At 39.7% G+C, this 27,965-nt stretch overlaps 1 protein-coding gene across 2 annotated transcripts; it reads left to right on the forward strand.

Moving 5' to 3' along the window:
• The first annotated feature begins 820 nt into the window (after positions 1 to 820).
• On the forward strand, positions 821 to 22,142 carry LOC146680783 (NACHT, LRR and PYD domains-containing protein 3-like). Of its 2 annotated transcripts, XM_085449896.1 has the most exons (14): positions 821 to 953; positions 6,183 to 6,320; positions 6,405 to 6,503; positions 7,418 to 7,516; positions 9,169 to 9,267; positions 9,933 to 10,011; positions 11,092 to 11,320; positions 11,485 to 13,294; positions 13,563 to 13,736; positions 14,022 to 14,177; positions 16,812 to 16,985; positions 17,527 to 17,682; positions 19,342 to 19,388; positions 19,552 to 22,142. In XM_085449896.1, exons 2-14 carry the CDS (start codon positions 6,232 to 6,234, stop codon positions 20,088 to 20,090), a joined length of 3,750 nt encoding a protein of 1,249 aa, XP_085306022.1. In that variant the 5' UTR covers positions 821 to 953; positions 6,183 to 6,231; the 3' UTR covers positions 20,091 to 22,142. The 2 variants fall into 2 exon arrangements, with proteins under 2 accessions (XP_085306022.1, XP_085306023.1); XM_085449897.1 differs by lacking the exon at positions 821 to 953 and having other exon boundaries at positions 6,040 to 6,320.
• The last annotated feature ends 5,823 nt before the right edge of the window (positions 22,143 to 27,965 follow it).

Here is a 27,965-nt window from a genome sequence, read left to right on the forward strand (position 1 = left end):
GAAATCAGATTGCACTTAAGTATGTCACTATTGTCTGTCAATAGCCACCATCCACCTCTGTAAGAAGAAATCTATATAGGTTTAATCTAATGTGAAGCTTCTGTTGTCAAAGTGAGTCAGATCCACCTGATATGAATGTGTGCATGATGTGTGCACCTCACATAGCTTGAGAAGCAATGACTGACTCGACTGTTATGTTAAAACAGGTGTAGTGTTGTAGTTGTTTTAGGATTAAACGACCTGCTCCCTGTCTCTGCTTTCATCTAGTGGTTAAAAAATGCCCTAATATATCTGTAATGCTGGGTTACTTTAAATGAAAGCAGGTGATATTCTAAGTTCAAAAGTAAATAACAAGCTAATACAATAAGAATTCTACAAAACCTGTTAGCTAAACTGTGGACGTGAGCTCTGTTATACCAGCTGTTTATGGTTGGTTATTAACATTATTAATTCATTATACCATGGCAGCTCATTGTAAATTTTATGAAAAGTGATAAGAACTCTGTTTATGATTAATGGTATTGAGAATGCTGTTAAATATAAAAATAAACATATTCTGTACTGGGTTTTTTTTTTCTTTTTTTGGTACCGATTGGAAGAAAACAAATTCTGCATTGCATATTATCTTGTTAATATATATTTTTATCTAGCTATTGCACACATATCAATCTTCTCTGTATTTCTTTAAACGTTTGGATGATTTAAAAAAATATGAATGCTACAGGTGAAAGTTTAAAGGCTACAGTCTGTAAAATTAATTGTGAAATCTAAAGGGAGACGTCGTAGCACACCCACTCGGTTGGTTGCATCGGACAACGCGCGCGCTACCGTACTGGACAGGGCGCGCGGCTTTGATCGAGTGAATGGTTCGGGGTTTGCCCCCAAACGCCTCTTTGATTGGTTCTTTTCATTTCGATGGAGCTCATTGAACAGAAATGTGTCTCCTGTAGGAGGTAAGGGATCAGTCTTTCGTGATTTCCTCGATAGCTCACGTCAGTTTGCGCAGTTGGCGTTAACGGACTGAAAGCTGCAACTGGGAAGACGGGAAGAAGCTGGCTGGCCGCTGGAGAACCTCGGACTGCTTTTATTAAAACTTCGGAAGCTTAAAACCTTTTCTGCGTTTGTAACTCGCGGTAGTTATGATAACGATTTACAAGACTTAACGTCTCTTTATTTATTTTATCCTTATGATCTGAACAGGAAGTACAAGGACAAGCCAAGGCTGACGCAGACAGATTTGATTAATAAATCCCTGCAGCCGCTCCTTAACATAACGACGTATCCGCGTCTGTCTGTGAGCAAACAGGAGAAATGTCTGTGCTGTGTCTGTAGTTTTTTATCTGTATGGGGCATGTTTCGCATTTTCGCATTTTGTGGGTCTCAGTAAAGTTTATTTGAAAAGGAGGGAGGGGACTCCCAGCAAGTCCCAGCCTGCCTTATCATGCGTTCAAGTCCTGTAGAAACTGAAGAGTGGCAAGTCCCTCCTCCCTGCAGTCACTGACAAATGTAGTAGGTGGTGGCGGTCCTAGCCTGTTTGGCGCCCTGGGCGAACACTCCCTCTGCCCCCCCCCCCCCCCCCCCCCCCCCCCCACACACACACACACACACACAAAACATATTAAGGATTGTACATTAACATAAAAACATAACATTAATGTAGTTACTATGGACTTAATGCATACATATTATTAAAATATGGGCTATAACAGTTGTATTGATGTATAGCAACTTGAAATGCTCCCACAAATGGCACTACAACATGTAAAAAAATAATATAAGCTCTGGCGGACTTGGTTCTATGGTAGGTCTTAAAGGGTTAAATAAATATCGTCAAATAATCGAGATCTCAATTTCAGTGAAAATAATCGTGATTATCATTTTTGCCATAATCAAGCAGCCCTACCCATACAGAAAAGAAATAGTAAAAACTTATATGTGATTACTCATGAAAGTGGCCACTTTCATGAGTAAATCATATAAGGCTTACATGATTTACTCATGAAAGTGGCCACTTTCGCATTACTTTCATACATTGTTTTAGTAAGTATCCAAAACATACAAGTTTCATTATATAATTTTTCAAGGGATCTTATATCTGTTTTCACACTTATATGCTTTTCATACAAGTTTCACACAAGACAGATACAAACTTTATAAGATTTATATATATCTTTTCCATATGGGTAATCTTTTGCTCGTTTCTCCTCCTTTTCTTTTCTCTTTTTTTCTAAACTGAGGACCTGGTGGCTTTGAACTTTTCTTGTCCATCTTCCATTGGTTTTAATTTTGCACTCCAGTATGAACACCCATCCCTCATTCAAATCATGAATACATAATGGACTTGGATTTACAACATTATAAATGAAATGGACTCTATTTGGAAGCAGCAGGGCCCCCTCCAGTCCTTTCGACGGCTTGTGTGTGAGACTTTAAATCATCAAACTGTAAATTTTACATTGTGATTGATCCCTTTACCCCTAGTCCTAAAGTGTATATTTATTTTCTTACTCTTCTTATATATCCTCCTGAGACCCAGCAGTTCATTTTTGTGCACTGTAGTACACATTTAGTTTTTGCTTGTATCTCTCATACTCTACATGCCACTCTGCTAAGTCCTGTTGTTTCTTAGAGAGGACAAGTGTACCTTTAAAATGATGTCACATGTGTGGGGTGTGGCCTTGCCAACTATCCTTTTCCCTCCTTTTCAAAATGGCTGGCATCCCTACAAGCACATTTTATGGAAGAAGGAAAGGTAAGCATGATATTTACATTTAAAGTGTTTTTGCAACTCATATTTTGATAAATTTTCAAAAATAAACATCTAGTAAGTAATTTGAGGAAGTTTTCAGAACTAAGCTTATTTAATTTCACAGAGCAAATGACTAATTTATTAATGTGTACTCCAGTGCACGTCAGGACTTTGTACTTATTTTTATTTCACATTTTTCTAGTAGACAGCTCTTTGACAGAGGCAGAGAGAATTCTTAACAGAATCATTGAGGGAGATTCAGACATAGATCTTTCAGAAGATGAGAGTCATGTGAGCCAGACAGGAGAGGGTGAGAACCCAGATGAGGGACCAGACGAAGATGACCAAGATGCAGGGCCAGATGTAATGGAGAAAGACACAGGGCCAGCTGAAATCTGCCGTCGTCCTATCTGGTCCAAAACCAACATGTAGGAGAATCTGGAATTTTTGATTTTGAGTACAAAAGTACCAGTAACATACAGAAATGTTTTACAGTAAATTAATTTAACTTGTAAAGATAGTGTAAAAGTGTTTTAAGTGAACTATATCGGATATTTGAGTATAAATAATTTTTCTGACTTTTGTTTTGCTAAGTAATTTTTCTTTATCTTAGGTTCATGCCTGTGTTGGAAGAATGCAGAATTCGAGATGATGGCACACTAATGACACGTAATGATTGGAGCCCACAGCAGTATTTCCAGCAGTACATTGATAAAAAACTAATTCAGGACTTGTCCTTCTTCACCAACCAGCGTATGGTACGGGATTCAGGGTGTAGTTTAAACACAACACCAGAGGAGATCAATACCTTTTTAGGAATCTCTGTGTACATGGCATGCCTTGGATATCCGAGAATTAGAATGTACTGGGCTGCCAAAACAAGAGTCGCAATTATAGCTGATTCCATGACACGTGATCGTTTCTACAAGATCAGGTCCTCGCTGAAAATGGTTGACGATCTCAGTGTGCCAGAAAGCGAAAAGAAAAAGGATCCCCTGTGGAAAGTCAGACCAGTTCTAAAGAGGGTCCTCCAAGGTTGCCTCAATCTGCCCAGGCCAACAAAGGTCTGTATTGATGAACAGATCGTTCCATTCACTGGCCAATGTCCAGTTCGTCAGTTTGTACCTGGAAAGCCAAATCCAACAGGATTAAAAGTGTTTGTTCTTGCAAGTCCAGGTGGTTTAGTGCTTGATTTTGAAACCTACATGGGAAAGAACACCTTCACTCAAGTCCAACAGATGGGAATAAGTGGAAATGCAGTCTTGCGTTTAACAGAGACACTTCCTAGAGGATCACTAGTCTACTTTGACCGGTATTTTACCACCATCAGTCTTCTGGATGCTCTTAAAGAAAGGGGCCTTCTAGGTACAGGAACAATTCAAAAGAATCGAATCCCAAAAGAGTGCCACTTCACTGCTGACAACATCCTGAGCTCAAAACCAAGAGGTTCGTCAGAAATGATTGTACGGAGACCTCATGAAATAGCAGTCACCAAGTGGATGGACAACAAGCCTGTTGTCATGGCATCAACTGCTCATGGAATTGAGCCCCAGGATACCTGTTCCAGATGGTCAAAGAAAGAACAGAGACAAATCCAAGTCCCAAGACCTGCAGTGGTTGCAGAATATAATATCAACATGGGAGGGGTTGACCTATGTGATCGCATGCTCAGCTTCTACAGAATATCTAGCCGGACCAAGAAGTGGACTGTTCGCACCATACTTCATTTCATTGATCTGGCCATCACCAACTCATGGCTTCAATATCGACAAGGCAGCGAGGCCATGCAACAAGCTGAAAAGAATACACAGTACCTGGAGTTCAAGCTCCTCTTGGCTGAAGAACTGATAAACAAGGGACAAACATGGGAACAAGACCTAAATAATACCAGTGATGAAGAGTTCTCTCCAGAAATCAAGAAAAGGAAGCCCCAACCAGATGAGAGTGTAAGAAAATATGGTGCACTCCACTTGCCTGAAATGGTTAACAGCCCAAGGCCTTTCAGGTGCAGAATGCTTGGGTGCAACAGTAAAACATATGTGAGATGTGTGAAGTGCCAAATGTTCCTCTGTGTATCCAAAAAATCACAGTGCTTTCTTAGATATCATAAATGAATGGACTTTTGTGAAATAAATAAAAAAAACCCAGTGCAATCAGTTGTTCCTAGACGAATGGCCTACAGCCAGTGAAATGTCAGTGACTTCTAAGTTGACCCATGATCTACTGTTTTGTGATGTTTTTATGTAAATATGTTTTAAAATCCTGCTTACAAAGATTTCAGTGCAGCATTTAATTTTTTTAATCAGCTCTTGAATTTTGTTAGTTTCACATTCGGGATCAATGAACTCCCCTTGTGCACTGGAGTGCACATGTTGTAAAATTTAAATAAAATCTGTTAAAAACAAAATTGTTTTTGCAATGTGTTTTTTACCAAGCCAATACTTGATTTATATTAAAAAAATCAAAATCAAAATACTTTTTTTTCCTGGGTCTCAGGAGGATATATTGTTTGTTTACTTCCACTGCTGTAACTGGAGCCTCGTCCTCTCGTCTCTCTATATACTGTACTTATATAGCGGAGATGACAATAAAGTTTTACTTTGACTTCAGCAGCGAGCAGGTGCACCGAGGGCTCTCGCGCTCACTTTTCATGTACAGAATTTCGAAAAAACATCGAATTATAAGCCTGTATTATAATGTCTGGTGTTTTCGTGTTTGTTGGTTTGACCTCACAGCCGATTGTTCATTCAGTGGGCTGGTTTCAGTCCTTATGCAAATGTATTGTTTATGAGATTGGGGAAACCTGCAGTCAGCTGAGTCTGAAGAAGTCACTTGGATGAGTGACTAAATGTTTCTCCCACTGAAAATGCTGCGTCCAGATGAACAGAATCAACTTTTTTAAAGTGTTCTTGAGAAATAGCTCTCCAGGCTTTCCAAAGGTCTTTTGAAAGCTCTTCTTTACACGTTAGCTACTTTTTACTCATTTTCAGTCCAGTTCTTATACCTGAGCCTTCAGAAGAATTTCTTTTTATCGTTTTTTTGCTAAGCCACTGTAGACTGACGTACGAATCATTCAAGCATAAAAAGGCATCTAACCCTTGGGTTAGATCAACTTGGCAAAGAACCAGTTTAAATTAAATTAAATTTAAATTGTATTTTTGGGTATTTTGTTAAGATAAAGAGACAATTTGTTCTCATTTCTGTAATTTAGTCTATTAAATAAAATGACATAATATAAGGTTTTCACTCAGCATGGTTTGCAGCATGTCCTTCAAAAGAAAAAAAAAGAGTGATACATACTTTCAGTTATCAACTGAAATGTTTGAAAATGGACTGGAGGTTCCAGTTAAGCTGAATGTATCATGTGTGCTGTGCTTCATGACAGGAGGATTTCAGTTGATGTGCACACGAATGATTTGTGTTTCCTCTGCAGGTGAAGGTAGAAAGTGTGTGTGAGCTGTTGTGGATGTGAATTCAGCAGCATGGATCAGTGTGAGGACAGAGAGGAGGGAGTCCCTCCCTCTAAAACCACTCTGTGTGGGGAACATGAGAGCCAGACCAAAGCTCAGAGGTGAGATGACCATCTCTAACTGTCCAGGACTCTAATCCATGTCAAAGCTCAGCACTCACATCACTGCTCCATCATTATTCACAGGAACCAATCTGGAGCTGAACCCAGCTGTGTGTCCTTAAAGAGTGACGGGTCAAAGAGTATTGGTGGCAATTTTAAAGAACAACCCTTTGCTGCAGAGAGGTAAGCTGATAGTAACGTGAACTCTGATAGCAAACAATTTGGTGTCTGAACCTTACCATTACTTTGTCGCCAAAGTAATGGTAAATGGCCTGCATTTGTATAGCGCTTTTCTAGTCCATAGGACCCCAAAGCGCTTTACACTACATTCAGTCATTCACCCATTCACACACACGATAGCAAGCTACATTGTAGCCACAGCTGCCCTGGGGCACACTGACAGAGGCGAGGCTGCCGGACACAGGCGCCACCGGGCCCTCTGACCACCACCAGTAGGGGTTAGTATCTTGCCCAAGGATATTTGGCATGCAGCCAGGATGCAGCCTGGGATCGAACCACCGACCTTCTGATTAGTGGCCGACCTGCTCTGCCACCTGAGCTACAGCCACCCCATATACGGCCTCCCTGTACGGGGTCATATGACTGTTGGGATTTATTTGTGTAAATCTGTAGTTCTCCTTAGATCTTCACTGAGTTCTTTGAACTTTCCTATTGTGCAAAGTATTAGTGAATCTAATGAGTGCTTTAAAACAAATCCCTTTTATACTGCCAAATAGAAACCTATCAGAAATTATCAGTTGGACCTGGCTGCAACAACAGTTTTATGTTTAGAAATCAAGGATATACTGTCCACTTTCATATCTGTCTCTTTGGCAGTAAGTGGTTCTTTGTTGTTTGGTTTGTAAAGCACTTTATAAGTGAGGCCTCGCATTACTTTTCTTCACTTATGATACAACCCAATATCACGACAAAGTGTGTAATAGATACGCTGTGTGTGCACTGTGTCCATTTTACACTTTGCTATGAGAACAGAGCCAGACCAAAGCTCAGAGGTGAGATGACCATCTCTAACTGTCCATGACTCTTCTCCATGTCACAGCTCAGCACTCACATCACTGCTCCATCATTATTCACAGGAACCAACCTGGACCTGAACCCAGCTGTGTTTCCTTAAAGAGTGACTGGTCAAAGAGTATTGGTGCTAATTTTAAAGGACAAAACTCTGCTGTGGAAAGGTAATCTATATCTGTATATATTTTTATTTTTTCAGTAAACTTTCAAACACTGTTAAAAAAAACAATTCTTTGATCTTCGGGCTGAAGGAAGAACAACACTCGGTGTTTTAATGCCCACTCAACAATCTATTTAATCAATACAATTCTCTTTATTCCATACAAACTCTTTGAGCAATACAATCATCTGGACGGGAGATGTGCAGAGGAGGAGGTCCTGCAGATCTTGAAGTGTCTGACAGTTACACACACTCTTATAGCCTCGACCCCCACCCGAGTCATAAAACCTAAACATTCACATTCTTTCTCTCCCTCTCAGGCTATGTCCATCATTTTCTCTCCGTTTTGGCCTCCTGTCCACATTGAGACGGCATTTTTGTCACGGTCCTGGGTCAGTGACCCAGTGTTTTGAGTTTCTTGCGCCTCTGAGTTTTTTGTATTATGTTCTTAGTTCTCTTTGTTGTCCCAGCTTATTCTTTAATGTAGTGTCTTAGTTTCGTTTTCTTGTATTCTGTTTAGTTCTCTGAGTATTTAGTAGCTGCCCTCTGTGTCTTTTTGTTGTTGGTGTTGTCTGTGTTTCTTAGTTGCTCTGTCTCCCCTAGTCTAGTTCGCGTCTCTGTGTCATACTTCCTGTTTTACGTTGAAGGTCCGTGTCTTATGTGAATGTGTTCAGTTTACGCTTCCTTGTCTCGTCAGTTCTTATTTCCCCCAGCTGTGCTCTCCTTCTGTGTCTCATTCCCCTCGTTACTTCCCAGTGTATTTAAGCCCTGTGTTTCTCTGAGTCAGTGTCGTGTTGTCCCTCATGCTGTGTGGATCTCCCTGTGTCTCACTGTGAGTTTTAGGTTGGTGTTTCCTAGTTTAGTTTATTTTTTTTTTCCCTGCCAGCCAATAAAGCTGTGACTTTGAGTTGACACCTTGAGTCTGAGCGCCTGCATTTTGGGCAACTCTGTCAAAATGACTGAAAACGCTAGTGTGGACACGGAGCATTTTCGTATGAAAACGCCGTTTTCGAATATCTCCGTGCTAGTGTGGACGTAGCCTTAGTGAGCTTCAGTTATGACCTTGGCTTTCAGCATGTTTTGTTCTCCCTAATCAGACAAAGCGGGCCGTGATTCTATGCAAACAGTATTTCTTTATAAATCAGCAATATAAGGTATCATGAAACAGTGTAATATTCCATTCCTGTCTTTTCTCAACATAAACAATCCATTAATTTTATTACATGTACATGGGGATTTTCACAGCTCAGCATCCAATATCAAAATCCGCTGGGGCCGTCCCAGCAGCACACATTTATACACAGACATCAACAACCTTGTGATCCCTCTCTGTCTCCTGCCTCCCTATCTTGTGTCCTTGCTGCCCACTTCTTCGCACACTATATTCTCCTGAGTTTGGCTTACCAACTCCTTATCCCACTAACGGCAGCTTTCTGTCGCTCCTGCTTCTCACATACATCTCTGACCTATTCTTCCAATTCTATGTGTGTGCTCGATGTGTGAATGTTTAGTAACTTGACCTATGACCTACTTAAATGAATAATGAATATAATGCTTTACCATGGTTCAACAACTAAATCCCAACTACTGCGATAATACGATAATCTATTCTCACACAGCTCAGCACTCACATCACTGCTCCATCATTATTCACAGGAACCAACCTGGACCTGAACCCAGCTGTGTGTCCTTAAAGAGTGACTGGTCAAAGAGTATTGGTGCTAATTTTAAAGGACAAAACTCTGCTGTGGAAAGGTAATCTATATCTGTATATATTTTTATTTTTTCAGTAAACTTTCAAAAACCTAACCACTGATGTAAGAGGCTTTTCTGTCAGAAAGCTGGTCCAGCAGGTGTAAACTTTGTACTTTGGCTCAGAAAACAATGTTGGTAACAACCAGTCGAGTGGCATCAGGTCTTGCTAAGTGGAGGCAGCCCTTACTGCTATTAAGAATTGGATGTCAATAGAGACTCTTTTTTTTTTAACCAGCTGCTCCTAATTGCCCCACCATTTAGCCACCGAACAAAGGGCTATGGGGCTTTTGCCATTTTACTGGCAGCCTTTGTTTTAGAAGCCTTTGAAGTTAAAATCTAAGCCACAAATCACTTATAGGTTTCTTTCTTGATGGCTTAGGTAAAGTCCAAGAGACTATTTTGCACCTAGTAGCCACAAATCAATTATTAATGTCTCAAAGAAGTCCATCAGTGCCGTGATTCTATCTTATATGAACATCTGTCTTAGCTGCTGGTAATCAAGCTAAAACAAATCATTCAACAATTCAAATCATCACTGTAAAAAATTCTAACACTGGTAAAACATGATTACATGGTTTTCCTTTCCTCTTAATTAGGAAGGTGGGATTGTAAAATAGTTTTTCTGAGAAGTCTTTTTTTTCTCTCTTATTTATTCATCTCTACAGAGAGAACAAGAATACCTCAGAGGTTCCCAGTGATCAGCCTCCCCAGGAGCATCAAGCACACCTGGACTCCATATTTATGGTCTGTAAATATACAAACAGTACTTTACATCTGTTCACAGTCATTTCTTAAAAATTTTATGCATGTTCTTACAACCAAACACAGAAGCAAAAAGCGTGACTATTTTTGAAAATAGCTTCAAAATTCAGATGGTGCAGCAGCAAAAATATAACTGTATGGTATTTACATTGTATTTCAAGCTCTAATATTTCTAAACCACTTGTTAGTTTTATTTAAAAAATACTTTTAAATCGTTACAGAAAGTTGTATTATAATAAAGTGGAAGCAACTGGAAATGAAAGTCTGACTGCACTGTGCCAAATGTAAAGTTTAGTGGAGGTTTGATTATGGGATTTGTTTGTTTTTCAGGGTTGGGGTTCGGCTCCTTAGTGCTGATCCTGTGTTTTTTCACAAAATTGTGTGGTATGACCAAAGGTCTCCACTTTGGTGTCATCCATTCAGAGTCTTGTGGTTTGTTTGGATGCAGCTTTACAAACCTAAGCTGTGCTGTTTTCTTCTCAGAAAGGAGAGCTTTCTCCTGACAACCCTTCTAAACTTGCAATATTTGTTTCTCCTTTTTCTAAATGTACTGTCATAAACTTCAACTCTTTAGCTCTTGTGTTTTTTTTGCTGTTTCTTTGAGAATTGTACAGTCTAACCAGGTTTGCCGCGACATCCACACCTTGGAAGACTAGCAACTGACTTATTATTTTCCACTTGTGAATAATCTTTAGGATGATGGCCTTCAAATTGTTTTCAACTTGCTTTAAAACTCTTCCCAGATTGATGGGTGTGAATGCCCACATAAATGCAGCATTGAGTGCAAAACAAAAGAAATGGTGTATGCAGACCTGCAGTGCTCAGCAGGAATCTTAACATTCCCTGAGACATTTTCCTCCATCACCAAGGTCTAAAGTTAATTTATTCAGCTTTTAAGGGGGATCTAAAAACAGCAAACTGACACCACACGAAGCCCTGGAATGATGTATAAATAAAACAGATTTTAATTCCAGCTGGATTGTAATTGTTTTCAACATGGTTCTGATGTTTGTATCTATGATTTCAGATTTATTGAGTCATTCATATAAATTTCTGTTCCAGCTCCTGGAGGAGAAAATCATCACTTTTGTGAAGAATGAGTTAAAGAAGATCCAGACAGTTCTGTATCCAGATTATTCAGAATGCTTAAACTGCCAGACGGAGGATAAGGAGATTTTGGAGTGTGAGGATGAAGAGCAAAGGCGTACCAACAGAGAGGCATTTATAAAGATCACACTGCAGTTTCTGAGAGGAATGAAGCAGTATGAGCTGGCTGACCGTCTGCTGAGCAGTAAGAGGATTTTTCTAAACATAGAAGCTGCTGGTTATACTAAGACATTTACTAATGTCTGAAGGATTACACCAGCACATATGTAAACACTCATTCTTTAGAAGAATTAAATGGTGGGATATTTAATATATAACTTAATCAGGTAACATATTGTCTGTTTTCAGGCAGATTTGCTCCAGTTTGTCAACATAATCTTAAATCTCAACTGAAGAAGAAGTTCCAGTGTCTGTTTGAGGGGATCGCTAAAGCAGGAAATCCAACCATTCTGAATCAGATCTACACAGAGCTGTACATCACAGAAGGGACTGCAGAAGTCAATGATGAGCATGAGGTCAGACAGATTGAAACAACATCCAGGAGACGAAAACCAGATGGACCAGAAACAACAATCAGACAAGAAGACATCTTTAAAGCCTCACCTGGAAGAGATGAACCAATCAGAACAGTGTTGACAAAGGGAGTGGCTGGCATTGGGAAAACAGTCCTAACACAGAAGTTCACTCTAGATTGGGCTGAAAGCAAAACTAACCAGGACATCAAGTTCATATTTCCATTCACTTTCAGAGAGCTGAATGTGCTGAAAGAGAAAAACTTTAGCCTGCTGGAACTTGTTCATCACTTCTTTACCAAAACTAAAGAAGTAGGAATCTGCAGCTTTGAAGACTTCCAGGTTGTCTTAATTTTTGATGGCCTCGATGAGTGTCGACTTCCTCTGGACTTCCACAAAACTAAAATCCTGACAGACCCCACTAAGCCCACCTCAGTAGATGTGCTGCTAACTAACCTCATCAGAGGGAACCTGCTTCCCTCTGCTCACCTCTGGATAACCACACGACCTGCAGCAGCCAATCAAATCCCACCTGGGTATATTGACATGGTAACAGAGGTGAGGGGGTTCACTGACCCACAGAAGGAGGAGTACTTCAGGAAGAGATTCAGAGATGAGGAGCAAGCCAGCAGGATCATCTCCCACATCAAGACATCACAAAGCCTTCACATCATGTGTCACATCCCAGTCTTCTGCTGGATCGCTGCTACAGTTCTGGAGGATGTGGGGAAGAAGAGAAAAGAGGAAACAAGGACAGCACTACCTACAACCCTGACTGAGATGTACATCCACTTCTTGGTGGTTCAGGCAAAAGTGAAGAAGGTCAAGTATGATGGAGGAATGGAGACAGATCCACCCTGGAGTCCAGAGAGCAAACAGATGGTTGAGTCTCTGGGAAAACTGGCTTTTGAGCAGCTGCAAGGAGACAACCTGATCTTCTATGAATCAGACCTGACAGACTGTGGCATCGATATCAGCGCCGCCTCAGTGTACTCAGGAGTGTTTACACAGATCTTTAAAGAGGAGAGAGGGCTGTACAAGGACAAGGTGTTCTGCTTCATCCATCTGAGTGTTCAGGAGTTTCTGGCTGCTCTTCATGTCCATCTGACTTTCATCAACTCTGGAGTGAATTTACTGGAAAAGCAACAGGAAACCACCCAGAATTTGCAAGAAGAAGAATCTGCAGACACTTGCTTGTACAAGGGTGCTGTGAATAAGGCTTTACAGAGTTCAAACGGAAAACTGGACTTGTTCCTCCGCTTCCTCCTGGGTCTTTCACTTCAGACCAATCAAAGTCTTTTACATGGGCTGCTAGAACAGACAGGATGTAGCTCACAGACCAATCTGGAAACAGTTCAACACATAAAGGAGAGGCTCAGTGGAAATCTATCTGCAGAGAAAAGCATCAACCTGTTTCACTGTCTTATTGAACTAAATGAACATTCTATATTGGAGGAGATCCAACAGTCCCTGAGATCAGGAAGTCTCGCTGCTGATAAACTGTCTCCTGCTCAGTGGTCAGCTCTGGTCTTTATCTTATTATCATCAGAAAAAGATCTGTTTGTGTTTGACCTGAAGAAATACTCTGCTTCAGAGAAGGCTTTCCTAAGGCTCCTGCCAGTGATTAAATGCTCCAGCATAGCGCTGTAAGTCATAAAGTTTTCATGATTTAAACACACTGTTTTTGTTATTCTGTTTAGCACAGTTGTGTGCTGTCTAGTTTGATGTAAGATTTATGTGCCAATTAGAAGCTGCACTTAATGTATAAGCTCATTATGTCATCGGGTTTCTTAGGGTAAACTGGTAACGATTTAGCATGTGCTAAGTTGATGATTTATATAGTCCATGTATAATCAAAAGTTCATGCTGTGCAGTCACATATTATTATTTTCTTGTCCATTGTTGTCTCCTCAGACTTGGTGGATGTAACCTCTCAGACAGAATCTGTGAAACTCTATCCTCACTACTCAGCTCCCGTTCCTCTTGTCTGAGAGAGCTGGACCTGAGTAACAACAACCTGAAAGACTCCGGAGTGAAAGTACTGTCTGGGGGACTTGAGGGTCCACACTCTAAACTGGAAAAACTTAGGTTACGATTCTGCAAATCTTTCATGATATGTGTAAAATTGTTCTAGTTGAGATCCTAGATATTACATATTAAATTATCAGGACTTTCTCACTACTTTCTTTTCATGTGGTCTGTTTAGGATCTTTTTTTTCTCTTTAATTAAAGAAATGACACTCATGAAGCACTTTGAGAGTTTAGAGTAGACAAGCGCTATCTAAGAACCAGTACATTTACCATTTACCACGTGAGCACCAGTTCAATTTTTTCTAATTGTTTAATAGTTTCTGTCATGTATGCTGTCTGCAGATTGTCAAGTTGCTCAGTCACAGAAGAAGGTTGTAGTGCTCTGACATCAGCACTGAACTCCAACCATTACCACCTGAGAGAGCTCGACCTGAGCTACAATAATCCAGGAGAGGCAGGGGTGAAGATGCTGAAGCAGCTCCGACTGGACACACTCAGGTGTGCAGAGGCTGTTTGTAGCCACAGTGTCTGATAGAGGAAGATGATTTTGAAAGTTTTTCTTACAGTCACACATAAAGTAGCCTTTTTCATTTAGCTCATTATAGGAATTCTACTTGAACGTGAACAAGAAATAAGTGAAGGGTTTGTGAATCTGTAGCTTCGTAGTGTCACGCAGCCTATTTGTCCATATGCTTGTGAATATAAATGCGAACCGAATAAGCAGAGGGTATGTTTTGAGGATTCATATGTTCCCCACCACCTCTGGATAACAAGCCATGCCAAGTGTTTTGGGAGGGGTTTGTTTTGTTGTTGTTTTTTGTTGTTTTTTGTACTGGTTTACTACTTTACAAATGACTAAGCTGCTAATGTTTTATTACTATATTTGGCTGCTTTTAATGATATGGACAAGGAGGATTGAAAGTGGACTGCATTACTTTGAACCACTATTTCCAAAGAACATGCTTAGGTTGGGCGATATGTAAAAAAACTTCCAACCGATGCAGGTGATATATTCACGTATGCACAGACTTTTTGATGGGCGGAGCAATGTAATGATGCACATATTGATTTGCGCGTTTAGAACACAGATGAAGTCCAAACATGGACAAAGTAATTGCCAAATTGCACACTGGAGGAAAAGGCACAGATAGAAATAGACTGTTACCTCAGTGAAGAGTTGTTTGGTCAAGTGTGTAAAACAGATAAACACTGGAAATGCCTGTAAACACGGTTATAGTGGAAAAAATAAGCCAGTTTCTCTTTGTTTCCTTCCCCACCATAGTGGGTTTTTTTATTTGATAAAATGCTTTTGTTTTTTTTTTAACATAGGCTACTGCTGTTCTTTCTTTCTCTTATTTGAGTAAATCGCTCCAGCACTCTAAGGAGGGTGCATTTGCTCACAGCTGAAGGAGGGTGACGTTAAAACAGCGCTATTATTTGTTTCTGTTGACTGCTTCTGTTAGCTTCAGCCAACATTATTAGCAAATAAATAAATAAATCACCCTTGTAAAAACGATTGAGCCTATTGTCAATAGTCGATATATTCCTCCAATCGCCCAGCCTTAGTGCATGCAAATAATTTGTATTTCAGTTCTCAACTTTAGACTTTAACTTTGTTATACAGGTAAAACAATTTATTGCAATTAAATTACAATCAATTGATTATTATTGTATTCACCCTCTGGAGTCGACGGACGCACCGGCGCATCAAAATCACATGACCAATTTAAGACGACACAGCTACAAGATGCTGCGACTCAGTCTCCATTTCAATTTGGGTCGAGAGTACGGACTTCAAACGATATACCAGTTTTTGAATTGTGTCAATGGGCCACGTAAAGCCAGGGTTATGATAAAAAATACACGCAATGTTTTTTCTGAACAAAACAGTGGTGTTTACAGCGGGAAGAACGGTAAAAACTGTGTTTTCTACAGACAGCGCTAGCAAACACTCGCCACTTGTGAGTGAAAAAAAGGAAAAAACACCCCTTCCCTATTGGTGTTAGAGTTTACCATGCGGCACTTGGTTGTTTAGGGAGAAGGGGAAGTTTTAGGAGTGACACCCGCGACGGAAAGCGGGCGAGCAAAAGAAAGAGAGAGAGCAAGTTTTCATATGTGAGACATTAGTGACGTTTAGCGTGTTTGGAGGCTAGAGTTAGTGTGTTGTGTAGTTATTGTTTTGTATTGTGTGTCAGTTATACTGCTGAATGTCACATTTGCTCCAAAAAAGCCATCAAATGCAGATTCCAGTGTAAACGCTGTTCCCACATGGAAAACAGGACTGATACACCTCCTGCTGTCAGACCTGCAGGGTTTAGGCCTGTGGTGTTCTCCTCTGTTTTATACTGAACACAAACTAGTTTTTTGGACTCGCACAAATAATTTGTGTGCCTTCTCATCTGATGCAGCACACATGATTGTTCTGTAAATAGATTTAAATGGTTATATAAAAAACGCCTGAGGCCTTGGCTGCATTTTTAGGTAAAAAGTACCTTATAACTTTGTTGTTTGCAAAACTTGTGCATAATTTTTAGAAATGTACAATTTCTATTTGCATTTCAAGTTATGAAAATGATTCGTTAAACATGTTTGTGGGTTTTACAGTAAAAAATATAACTTTTTTCTACTCAGATAAATTTTTTTGTCTGAAGTTAGATCAATTGTGCTAATATAGTATGCCAAAATGGAAAAAATAACTCAAATTTCAAATATTTGAGGTTGTGCTGAAAATAATGATACAAAATAAGGCAAGATAAACAGTTTTTAAAGGTGAAATATAGAGGTAAAATCAAAAGTAGTCAAAAACGGCCAGTTATACCCTGGACCCCAGAGGGCTAATATTATTGTAATAAAAATGAAGTATAAAATATAAAATGACCATAAATACGTCACTGCGATTTAGTCGGATGTTAAAAAATATAAATTTTATTTTGTACAAATAATGCACAAAGTGTATAAATAATAAAATGTCTTAAGGATATTTGGAATAGACCAGCAAGGATTTAGCATGTGCACAGTTAATAATCAGTATAGACTGCACATTTTAATGTTTTTTTGTTTGTTTGTTTGTTTGTTTGTTTATTTTGGTTTGTGTGTTTGTTTGGGTTTTTTTACCTCTTGTTGTCTCAACAGACTAAGTGGTTGTAACCTCTCGGACAGAATCTGTGACACTCTATCCTCAGTTCTCAGCTCCCACTCCTCTAGTCTGAGAGAGCTGGACCTGAATAATAATGACCTGAAGGACTCGGGAGTGAAAACACTGTGTGGTGGACTAGAGAGTCCATACTGTAAACTGGAAATATTCAGGTCAGGATTCTTCAAACTTTTCATATAAAGTCCATTTAAATCATATTCAATGCTAACCTATGTGGCTAACCATGGCTAACCAGGACTATTGTTGATTTATTCTGCTATATTCTGCTATATTATTAAAACTTTATCTAATAACAGGATTTCTTTTCACACAGACTGTGTAGCGTCGATTTGTTGTTTTTAATTTGATGTAATTTATTACAGATGTTCACATTTTCCTCAGAATCAACTAGTAATTCACACCAGGCTTTTTCATTGAGAGTAATTATCTGGTCAACTTTTTAAGTAGTGCTTAAATCCCTACAAAACTAATGACACTCATATGAGCATCAGTTCTACTTTGTGTAGGGCTTGTCCTAATTCTTACTTTAATAGTTTCATTAATTGAACAAATAAACTTTTAGCTCAAAATATCTCTGTTAAAGCTAACTCTGCGCTTCAATCGATCACATATTTGTTAAATGGAGGTATTGTTTCTCGCTATTTGACTGCGTCACTGTTCTCTTATAGTATCTGTCACATGTGCTGTCTGCAGATTGTCAGGCTGCTTGATCACAGAAGAAGGTTGTACTGTTCTTATCTCAGTGCTGAACTCCAACCATTCCACCCTGAGAGAGCTCGACCTGAGCTACAATGATCCAGGGGAGGCAGGGGTGAAGCTGCTGAAGCAGCTCCAACTGGACATACTCAGGTATGAAGTGGCCTTTGGCAGCCAAAGTGCCTGGCAATGGAGAAAGAGACACTCGAGGAAATAGGAGAAATTTCTTCACTCATCAAGGAGCTTTTTTTTTTTATATATATAAATTTTGCTCCAAGCCATATAAAAGAAAAACAAGTCTTACATTTGTGTGAATGTTAAATAAATGAACACTGGTTTGTTTGTTTGTTTGTTTTGTTTTTTTACTTTTAGTACCACACACTGCTGTGCTTGAGGCTAGAGTGGTTTATTTAATATCACATTAGGATTTTTATTTGATTGTTTTGCACAAACAAGGATTGAAAGTTCTCTGTGTAGCTTTTTTTATACTGGCAATATTTTTTTTTTCTATTACTTTTTGATTAAGTAGACCAATATCGATATAATATTTATAATTCATTTGTCACAGTGAGCCGAAGCAGACTGTTTGAATTTATGAAGAGTGGACCCAAAATGCAGACACAGAGGAACGTGGAACCAAAATTTGAGTATTAACAAAAAGCGAGCCGTTTAATGTGGCTGATGAAGAAATGAAGAAAGTAATATATAAGGCAAACAAAGACAAGAATAAACAATAACCTAAACCGAGGAAACTAAAGATAAACATAAAAAACAAAAACATGAAAAAAAACATGAAACTTGGCATGGATACAAAGATACCTGGAACATAGAAATATGGCGCAAAAGACAAAAGATGGCCTGACACTGAACAAAGGAAGACAGAAGGCTAGTACGCAATCAGATAATGGGGGGATGGGGAATAGGTGGGAACACAGCTGGAACAAATCAGACCTAACAAGACAAGGGGAAGCAAAACACAATAAAACAGGAAACGGCATGGAACGCAGACATGACAACATGGACAAGAAGACAAGAAACATGACAGACTAATAAGGAAGACATACGTGAAACATAACTAAACTTAAGGCAACCAAATGATAATCTTATTACACAACATACACTAAACAAAAATATAAACGCAACACTTTTATTTTTGCTCCCATTTTTCATGAGCTGAACTTAAAGATCTGAAACATTTTCTACATACACAAAGGACCCATTATTATCAAATATTGTTCACAAATCTGTCTAAATCTGTGTTAGTGAGAACTTCTCATTTGCCGAGATAATCCATCACACCTCACAGGTGTGGCATGTCAAGGTGCTGATTAGAAAGCATGAATATTGCACAGGTGTGCCTTAGACTGCCCACAATAAAAGGCCACTCTGAAATATGCAGGAAGTGTTGTTTTCAATAAATTGCATGATCAAAAAATTTTTTCTTCTTAACATCCAACCATGCAACATATAATTTGCATATTTTTGGTGCAGCGTGTTTTGGGGTTTGAAAATGTTGAAACGTTTCTCCCACTGAAAACGCTACATCCAGATGAACAAAATAAACTTTTGGAGGTTTTGATCAGGAACTTTTTAAATTTGGTATTAGTCAGTATAATGAGGCTTTAATTATCTTTCCAGAGACTGATCTAACTCAGGGTCTCTCATCCAGTGTCCTGAGCTTTCAATGTAAGCTTTCACTTTCTGTCATACAGACTTCATCAGTGTCTAACATTATGTGTATGAGAGCGATGTAATGTCCATGTGTGCGTGCTGAAAGAGACTGTGCTGGTCTGACCCCCCTCCTCCTTTCAGGGTGGAGCCTGCTGGAGGCCGATGGTTGAGACCAGGTCTGAGGAAGTGTAAGTGTGTTTTTAATGTGATTCATGAAAACATTCAACCATCTTCAAACTGTCACATCACTCATTCACATCTCTGATGTCAAGAGTCATTATCAAAGTGTCAATCAATGAACGGATGATGGATCAATAACTGCAGCTGGACTGTGTTTGTTCTCTCCATCAGATTCCTGTCAACTCACATTCGACACAAACACAGTGAACACAAAACTGAAACTGTCTGACAACAACAGGAAGGTGGCACGTGTGGAGGAGGATCAGTCATATCCTGATCATCCAGACAGATTTGACTTCCATCCTCAACTATTGTGTAGAGATGGTCTGACTGGTCGCTGTTACTGGGAGGTCGAGTGGAGAGGAAACGTTTATATATCAGTGAGTTACAGAAGAATCAGAAGGAAAGAAAATGCTAAACATTGTTTGTTTGGATGGAATGATCAGTCCTGGAGTTTGTATTGTACAGATGATGGTCCTCATTCTGTCAGGCACAACAACAGACAAACATCCATCTCCTCCTCCTCCTCCTCCTCTGTCTCTAACAGAGTAGCAGTGTATGTGGACTGTCCTTCTGGCACTCTGTCCTTCTACAGAGTCTCCTCTGAAACTCTGATCCACCTCCACACTTTCAGCACAACATTCACTGAACTGCTTTATCCTGGATTCAGAGTCTTGTTTGGGGCCTCTGTGAGTCTGTGTGGCATTTGATAAGAATCTTCACCTGTTTGAGATGCACAGAAGAAGAATTTAGAAAATACTCAGACATTCACAAGTTTAGTGAGCAGCCAGGCTTCAGCCTGATGTCTGATTGGGTGCGTAGCCTCCAGCTTACTTCCACATGGATGGCGGTCGTAGCTCAGGAGTAAGCAACATTTTATTTATATGGCACCTTTCAAGACAAGGATAACGAAGTGCTTCACAATAAAATTTAAAAAACGGAGCACTAAAAAAAAGACTTAACAAAAGCAAGTCTAAGATGATGAGTTTTTAGTTGTTTCTTAAAACAACTCACAGACGCTGTTTCTGGAAGTGTTCCTGAGCCCATGCACTGATATTTTATTGCAGCGCTAATGAAGGTAATAGCAATCTCACTGATCTGAAAATGCCACCAAAAACGCAAACTCGTGAGTTGAAGAGGAGTCGGAGGAGATCATGAAATCGCCAAATTTCATTTTGGACGAACTGAGCAAAGTGGCTAAACAGCAAGGTATGCTACATGTCCTAATAAATGAGATTAAACAACTAAAAAAACCTGATAAAGGAGAAGGACAAGAAAATAGACGGCTTGGAACAGCGGATTGAGGGCCTTGAACAATACACAAGAATGAGTATTTAATCATAAGTGGACTAGAGATGTAACACTGAACCTACACCAGATCAACAGCTGGCAGAGGTAGAGACGGTGAAGATGCCCCAGCAGAGGAGATGCAAACACTTGAACAGCAAGTGATAAATTTCTCCAAATGAAGAATGTGAGTATTCAGAGACATCATATCACAACATGTCACATGCTCTGTATAGATAGTAAAACAAAGCCCATTTTGAAGAAGCTAAAGAGGACTGGTGTGTATTTCCAATGAACATTTAATGAAAAAAACTGCTGAAATTGCAAAACAGGCACGTAGCCTGAAAAACAAAACAAGATATAAGCACCATGACCGAGGAACTGCAAAGTAATGATAAGACTCCTAAAGAAGTGAAAGTTCTGATAATAAGAGAACTCAGCGACTTAGAACAATACAAACGATCAGGAGTCTGCTCTTTACTGGAAATGTGATGACTGGATATTATGAATAATGGATGTGGAAACATAAATGACAAGGTTGGATTATATGTTTCCATGAAGAGGAAGACTTTGATTATGAAAAGGACTATCAAGGTGGTTATAATTTCTAATAAATACATTACTTTTAATATCGCTGTGTGGTTTTCATCTGTAAAGCTGAATAAGATCAGAACAAATGTCAAAAGAACAAAAGTGAGGGCAGAGGTAAAAAATGACATGATATTTAGAATCTGCATATATGATTCCCTATATACTTTAATGTTGTTACAAGCCTGCAGTAAGAACTGCAAAAACTGTTTTAAATAGTTGTATATAGGATTATTATTATTATTATTAGGATGATTATTACTTTGACCTTCAGCTCAATCATTGACCTTGAAAAAGAGGTCAGAGGTCAAATGTTGCATGATATTGTAAATCTTTCTATGGGACTTTCTATATGGTGACATTTCACACCACACTTGTAAGAATCACAGGTTCTGAGTTATGAGGCTTTTTTGTCAATTCTCAAACAATAACTCATTAAGCTGACCTTGAAGACCTCAGTGGATGTAAACCAAATTTTAATGGATTGTTAACACCACCCCAATCTCCAAAGTTTTATCAGAATTCATTCAAAACCTTTTGAGCTGTCAGTAGCCACTGGAGGGTGCTCTAACACTGCAGATAAACTGGAGGAAGACCTCGTTAGCTCATTTGGTTATAACTAGAACAGATATAACAGTTGTGTTTCATAAAGATGCTGAAAGTACACTTCACACGTCTGATGACATGAAGCTGTTTTTCAGACTTCCTTAAACTCCTCCTGAAACACGAACACACCGATATGCATATGTGTAGATTTCAGAGGGCACACGGGGGACACTCAAACATGTGCACATCCTAGTGTACATTTTAAGTAAACCACACAGAGATGTATTAAAATGAATGAATCTATGAGTGATGTGACTTGGTGACACATTTAATCAAAGTTAAATAAAATCAGCTCGTTTTCTGGCTCAGGATGAATTTGATTTTAGGTGTTTGGACCTCCTCGCTGTCAGCAGGTGTTGCTGAGTGTCTGTAAATCCTTGTTGTCTCTAAACTATGCTGCAGTTAGTGATGAGTGTGCGTTCATCCATACACACCGAGCTTCCTGCCTGTGTCAAGGAGCTGCTAATTAGCCTGTGTGTAATTTTCATTGTTGCCAATTACAGCCAGAGGGGCTCTGTGCGCGTGTGTGTGTGTGTGTGTGTGTATGTGTGTGTGTGTGTGTGCGTGCGTGCGTGCGTGCGTGCGTGCGTGCGTGCGTGCGTGTGTGTGTGTGTGTGTGTTTACATTCAATGCTAACGAGCCGGCATGCCTTGCCAAGCGGTTGACCCACTTCCCAAAAGGAGGTCCCAAAGGACTAACACACATGCGCACACACATACACACACAAAACCACAAAGTAGTGGGCATGTCCATCAGGTCACATGATCACATCTCTCAGCCTCATCTTGAATCTTAGGGTTGAAGGACTAGTTTTGCTTAGGAAGCTGACTGAGGTGGCTTCAATGTTTCCTTTATTATCTCCCTTAGCAGAGAAAACACTGGAGCTTCTCTGAAAAGAAAGGACATAATTCCATCCCATAATTCACAGTGACACTGTCCTTTTCATTTCCTTGTGATGTAGACCATGTAAATGTGAACTATTAGTGCATTTTCCATTTCATTGCAAAACCCACTGATTTGTTTTGAAAGTTAGACTGTTAAACACTCACATTACGCTGCTGTGATAAAATCCTCTGTGATTGCATGAAAAACATACGTTTATATATGAACAGTTCCTTTAGTCAAGATTAAGAGCTATATTTGCATGATTAAAGTTCACTCCATCCATCCATCCATCCATTATCTGCTGCTTGTCCATGTCTGGGTCATGGGAGGAGCAGTCTCAGCAGAGAGACCCACACCTCTCTCTAACAACGAGGCATTCCCAAACCAGCTGAGAGGAATAATCTCTCCATGTCCTGGTTCCATCCTGCAGCCTCCTCTCAGTTGGAAATGCCGAAAATACCTCACCTCGGAGGCATCTTGGTCAGGAGATGAGGCTTTACTGTCATCTCCCTGTCTGAGAAGAACGCTCATTTCTGTTTTCAGGATTATCATGACTAAATTTTTACTTTGAAGGAGCCAGGACCTTACCTGGGACCTTAAATGGGGGGGGGGGGGAATGGGTAAGTATCAGTTAGGAGCACTTAAACTTTCAAAATAAGAGTGTCTGCACCAGTAGAGCAAGATGGACATAGTAGTATCTGTATACTGCATGCAGTGCACTACAGCAAAAAGTAAATGCCTGTGAGGCATGCAAACCAATCAGCACTCAAAGGCACCAACATAACCAACTGTAAGTGAACTAACCACAGTTTAAATGCACTTCACAAAGTCTAATTTCAAGTGAAGCCATACTTTAATGCATATAGTTTATAAGATTTAAAGCTAAAGCCAAAATACCACAGCAGAACCTTAAATCACCAAAGTTTAAAAACGAGGCTCATCTCAAAGGCAAACCTCAGGACTGATTTACATTTTTTTAAAACAACAACAGAAAGATAATGTCAGCATATTTATTCACATATGTAAAACACTTCAACTACAACAAATTCATTACATGAAAAATTCATGAAATTCATTGAATATGCATTATAATATTATAATAACAATAAAAAGAAGCGCTGCTGTTTCCTAACTCCAACTGAGGTCTTTATCATGTCTTAAAATGATCACAGTGAAACTCCACTGAAGCTCCAAACATTTGGCTTTTGACACTTAAGCTTTAAAAAAGCCACATGGGGAAATGAAGTGCAGTGCAGGTTTTTGCATTTGGTTCCTTGTTCTCCACGACACTGATTTGTCAGAATAAGATTTGTTGCCTCTTTTTCCAGGTGGGCTCACTGAGCGGAATAAACTCCGTCACCTTTTCTGCTCCTCGCTGTTAATCCAATTATCTGCAAAGTGTCCGGACCACCGCCTTCCTCACCTAAGAAAGAAGCCGCGAGCAGGAAGACGCCGCGAGCAGGAAGACGCCGCTCTGTTTGCTCCAGTTTTGGTCCCACAGGAGAACACACACACATATGCACACACACAAACACATTTATCCATATGAAGTGATAATCAGCAACTGCAGACACATCAGGGTCGCTCATCAGTTCACAGCCCTCTGAACTCTTTGTTTTCTCCACTGGCCTCAGCATACATGTGTGTATGTGTGTCATATTCAAATAAAGCTTTATTGAGCCCTGAAGACGAACTCTAGTTCCTCTATTAAGAGGTCAGAACACACACTGAGCATCGTACTGGCGGACAAAGAGTCACAGTTTTTACCTTTTAAGTCTCTTATCCAGCATGTTTGACTGGGTATCAGCCCAAAGATTCAGAACCTGCTGCCACCATGAGTCAGCTTCAGATGAAGAAGAGGAAATGGATGCATGTTCTTTGCTTTTCTTTCTGAAAACTATTCATCCACTCCATTTTTCATTTATCAGGTGTATCACTAGAAACCTGAGGAAAGGCTCTGTCAAATTTAATTTGTTTGGATGAACAGTTCTCACATTTTGGCTAAAATTTGCTTGGCTTTCACAACAACATCACAAATGTGGCCTCATTAGTAGGTGCGTTCAACAAAATCTGCATTAATACTCTGATTATACATTCAGCCTTGTTGCCTTTGGACTCCTTTATTGTCTTTATCTCGCAGTCTGTGGGGGTTTGTTGGAGTTGCATGTTGGTGCAACGCCTCTGCCCTCATCTTAGTCTCTGACAACCTCATTTACAAAGCGAGGATCTTCTTGGTCCACTTGGGGGTTCACAGTGACATCAAATTCCAGGATAAATGCTCTGAGGGATCTCCTGCTCTCTTACAGTCACACTGAACACAGTGACATGTTAAATATTCCCTCATAAACATGCAGCTATAAGGACCTGCTATAAATGTCTTGTGAATTGCATCTGGATTTCTCCTCATTTACTGTAAATGTAAGCTGGGGAACATAGATTGATCGGGTGTGTAGAAACCATGAAACACAGCGGCCTTCCGTTCAGGGGCATTCCCTCCCACTGCATCATAACCAGCTTGAAGAGGCTCTGACAGACAGCAGGAGAGTCATTTCCTTCTTGGGCCTGTTTTTGGTCTGGATTTATTCACCTTTAGTCAGACCATGGTGCCATTATCAGCAGAACTATCAGCTTCTGTTTCTGACGTTGTCTTTGATAGCAAACAGGGTTTCTGTGTACCCCTAAAAAGTCTAAAAAAAGTATCTATTTTGACTTAAAAGGAGCTTTATGTTAGCCAAGAAAACTGAACTACAGTGATCATTCTGCTGACTGTGTTTCCACACAGCTCATGCTTGTACTCTATATTGGCTAAAACTGATGAAATACGCCATCATGCCGTCTCTTTCATTTACTATTTACATTTTATTTTGATTTTTAAAGAGAGTTTTATGCTAATGGACAGAATCATTAATATGAATTCTAATCGATCTCATTGAACTGAAGGAAAGTTATTTTTGTCTCTTGCTAAAATTTGGGGGTTTATTAAGAATTTCTCTTGCAATAAAACATGATGAACTTCATAAACTGTCTTTGGAAATTTTGATGTATCATATCAGTGATTACTAACTCCAAAACCCCAAAAAACTTCCCAGCTGTTAGTAAAATAACCAAAGAACCAGAGTAAATTTGGTCCATAGAGACCAAATGGAGATGTGGAGCTCAATGCTTCTTTTTTTTTTTAATTTAAAAAAAAGTGTGGAGCCAGTTCTGCCTTTGCAGCTTTTGAGAACTGGACTAGATTTCAAAATTTGAGAACTGAGTATTCAGTGAGAAAATGGATAAAAGTACTCAGCCACCAACATATTACTGCTCTGCCATGGAAAACCATGCCTGGCACACAGTTATTGTGTTAAAGTTAATGCCAGAGAAGGTTTCACACACTATGTCCCTCTGCACTTGGTGGCCCCACTTTAAATTTTGTGGTTCTTAAATTCTTCCAATTTGTAATAACACCACCAAGAGTTTACCTGGGAATATCTGGGAGGGAATAAATTTCATAAACTGACTTGTTGGAACGGAGGCATCCTAAGGTCCCACACTCAAATTCAGTGAGGTCTCTAAAACAACCCATCCTTTCACAAATGTTGTAAAGGCAACATGGCCAGGTGATTGAGTTTATATATCCGTGTCACCAAATACACCCGAATTCAGAGTTTGAGGCCAATACCTTTGTCCATAAAGTGTAATTATGGTATGGAATCAATGAAACCAGTTCTAGAATGGGCACTGGCACCACATTAAAGATTTTATATTTACATGATTTTATATCATTGGAGCTCCAGTTTATTTCTTAGGTCACCACATGTCAAATATAATCAAAATTTTAAATAATAATTATTAAAATATTTCACTCAACAAAACCACAACCATATATCTTGTGGCAGCACAGATGGTAAATGGCCTGTATTTATATAGCGCTTTACTAGTCCCTAAGGACCCCAAAGCACTTTACATATCCAGTCATCCACCCATTCACACACTGGTGATGGCAGCTACATTGTAGCCACAGCCACTCTGGGGCGCACTGACAGAGGCGAGGCTGCCGGACACTGGCGCCACCGGGCCCTCTGACCACCACCAGTAGGCAACGGGTGAAGTGTCTTGCCCAAGGACACAACGATCGAGACTGTCCAAGCCGGGGCTCGAACCGGCAACCTTCCAATTACAAGGCGAACTCCCAAATCTTGAGCCACGATCGCCCAGAGGAATAGTGGGTCATCAAGTTGTATTTTAGTCTGAACAAAATTGGACAAACTGAATGGCTACAAATGTCCTGATAGACTCAAATTTCTTTGTAGTTGCACAACTCAAACAAAACGCACAAAAGAATAAGATTTAAGACCCACAGATTTATGAAATCTATTCTGTTTGTTATCAGCCTCAGTTACATTTCCTGGATCTCAGATAAAGACATGAATAAAGGCTGGCTGTGGGCTGTCAGGTCTTGTTTGTGCACGTGAAGGCAGCTATGTGAGCAATGACTTGGGCTTCTGTTTTTAGTGAAGGCCATAAATGCACACGTTGTCAACTTAAAATCTCAAACCTTTCTCTGCCCACTGAGGTCTGTGATTAGCCCCCAGCTGCCCTGACCTTCACTTGCTGGGACACCAATTACCTCAAATGCTCCACGCTGTAATTGAGGGGGCAACAGCTGCCTTTTAATGGCACCTTCACCTGTTTTCAGCAGGATTGGTTCTGCAGACTAGTTTCATCTGAAGCAAAGGGTACTTTCTAGCTTTTATGCTTTCTCCACACCAATGCTCGTGATTCTGAAAATTCAGTATTTTTCTCATTGGCACCAACTGGGTAAAAAAGAGTTAGACTTATAAGGTTTACTACTATCTACTACATTATGTTCATCCTAAAGTTGTCATTTGACATAATTGCTTTTGGACTCCACATTTTGAAGAGTGCGATGCTGATTCGTCCATAAAGTGTACAGATGCATCACAAAGACACATATCTCTCAATCACTCATATGTAAAATTCCTAGAACTCAACAAAACATGGCACCACGGTCTTTTTACACACAGCAATCCAAACTACTTATCGCAAAATTGCATAAAAGAAAAAGAGAGACCAACACCCCAAACATTGTTCAGAGTTTTAATTCAGACTACAGTTAGCAGAAGTCTTGCAGAAACACAGCAGAATATTCAAAAGTGAATACTTTAAGCCAGATTATTGTAATTTTGTGAACTATGGAAAGAATATAATAGCAT

This window comes from Copadichromis virginalis, linkage group LG23 (genome assembly GCF_057382275.1).
Source record: "Copadichromis virginalis isolate Kocher_CV1m ecotype Utaka linkage group LG23, C_Virginalis_male_GT1.1, whole genome shotgun sequence".
Taxonomy (NCBI): domain Eukaryota; kingdom Metazoa; phylum Chordata; class Actinopteri; order Cichliformes; family Cichlidae; genus Copadichromis; species Copadichromis virginalis.

Coding starts and splice junctions, on each gene's coding strand:
- LOC146680783 (XM_085449896.1), top strand. CDS start 6,232: ATGGATCAGTGTGAGGACAGAGAGGAGGGAGTCCCTCCCTCTAAAACC. Junction 6,504..7,417: donor CAACCCTTTGCTGCAGAGAG/GTAAGCTGATAG, acceptor CATTATTCACAG/GAACCAACCTGGACCTGAAC. Junction 19,389..19,551: donor GAGACCAGGTCTGAGGAAGT/GTAAGTGTGTTT, acceptor TCTCTCCATCAG/ATTCCTGTCAACTCACATTC.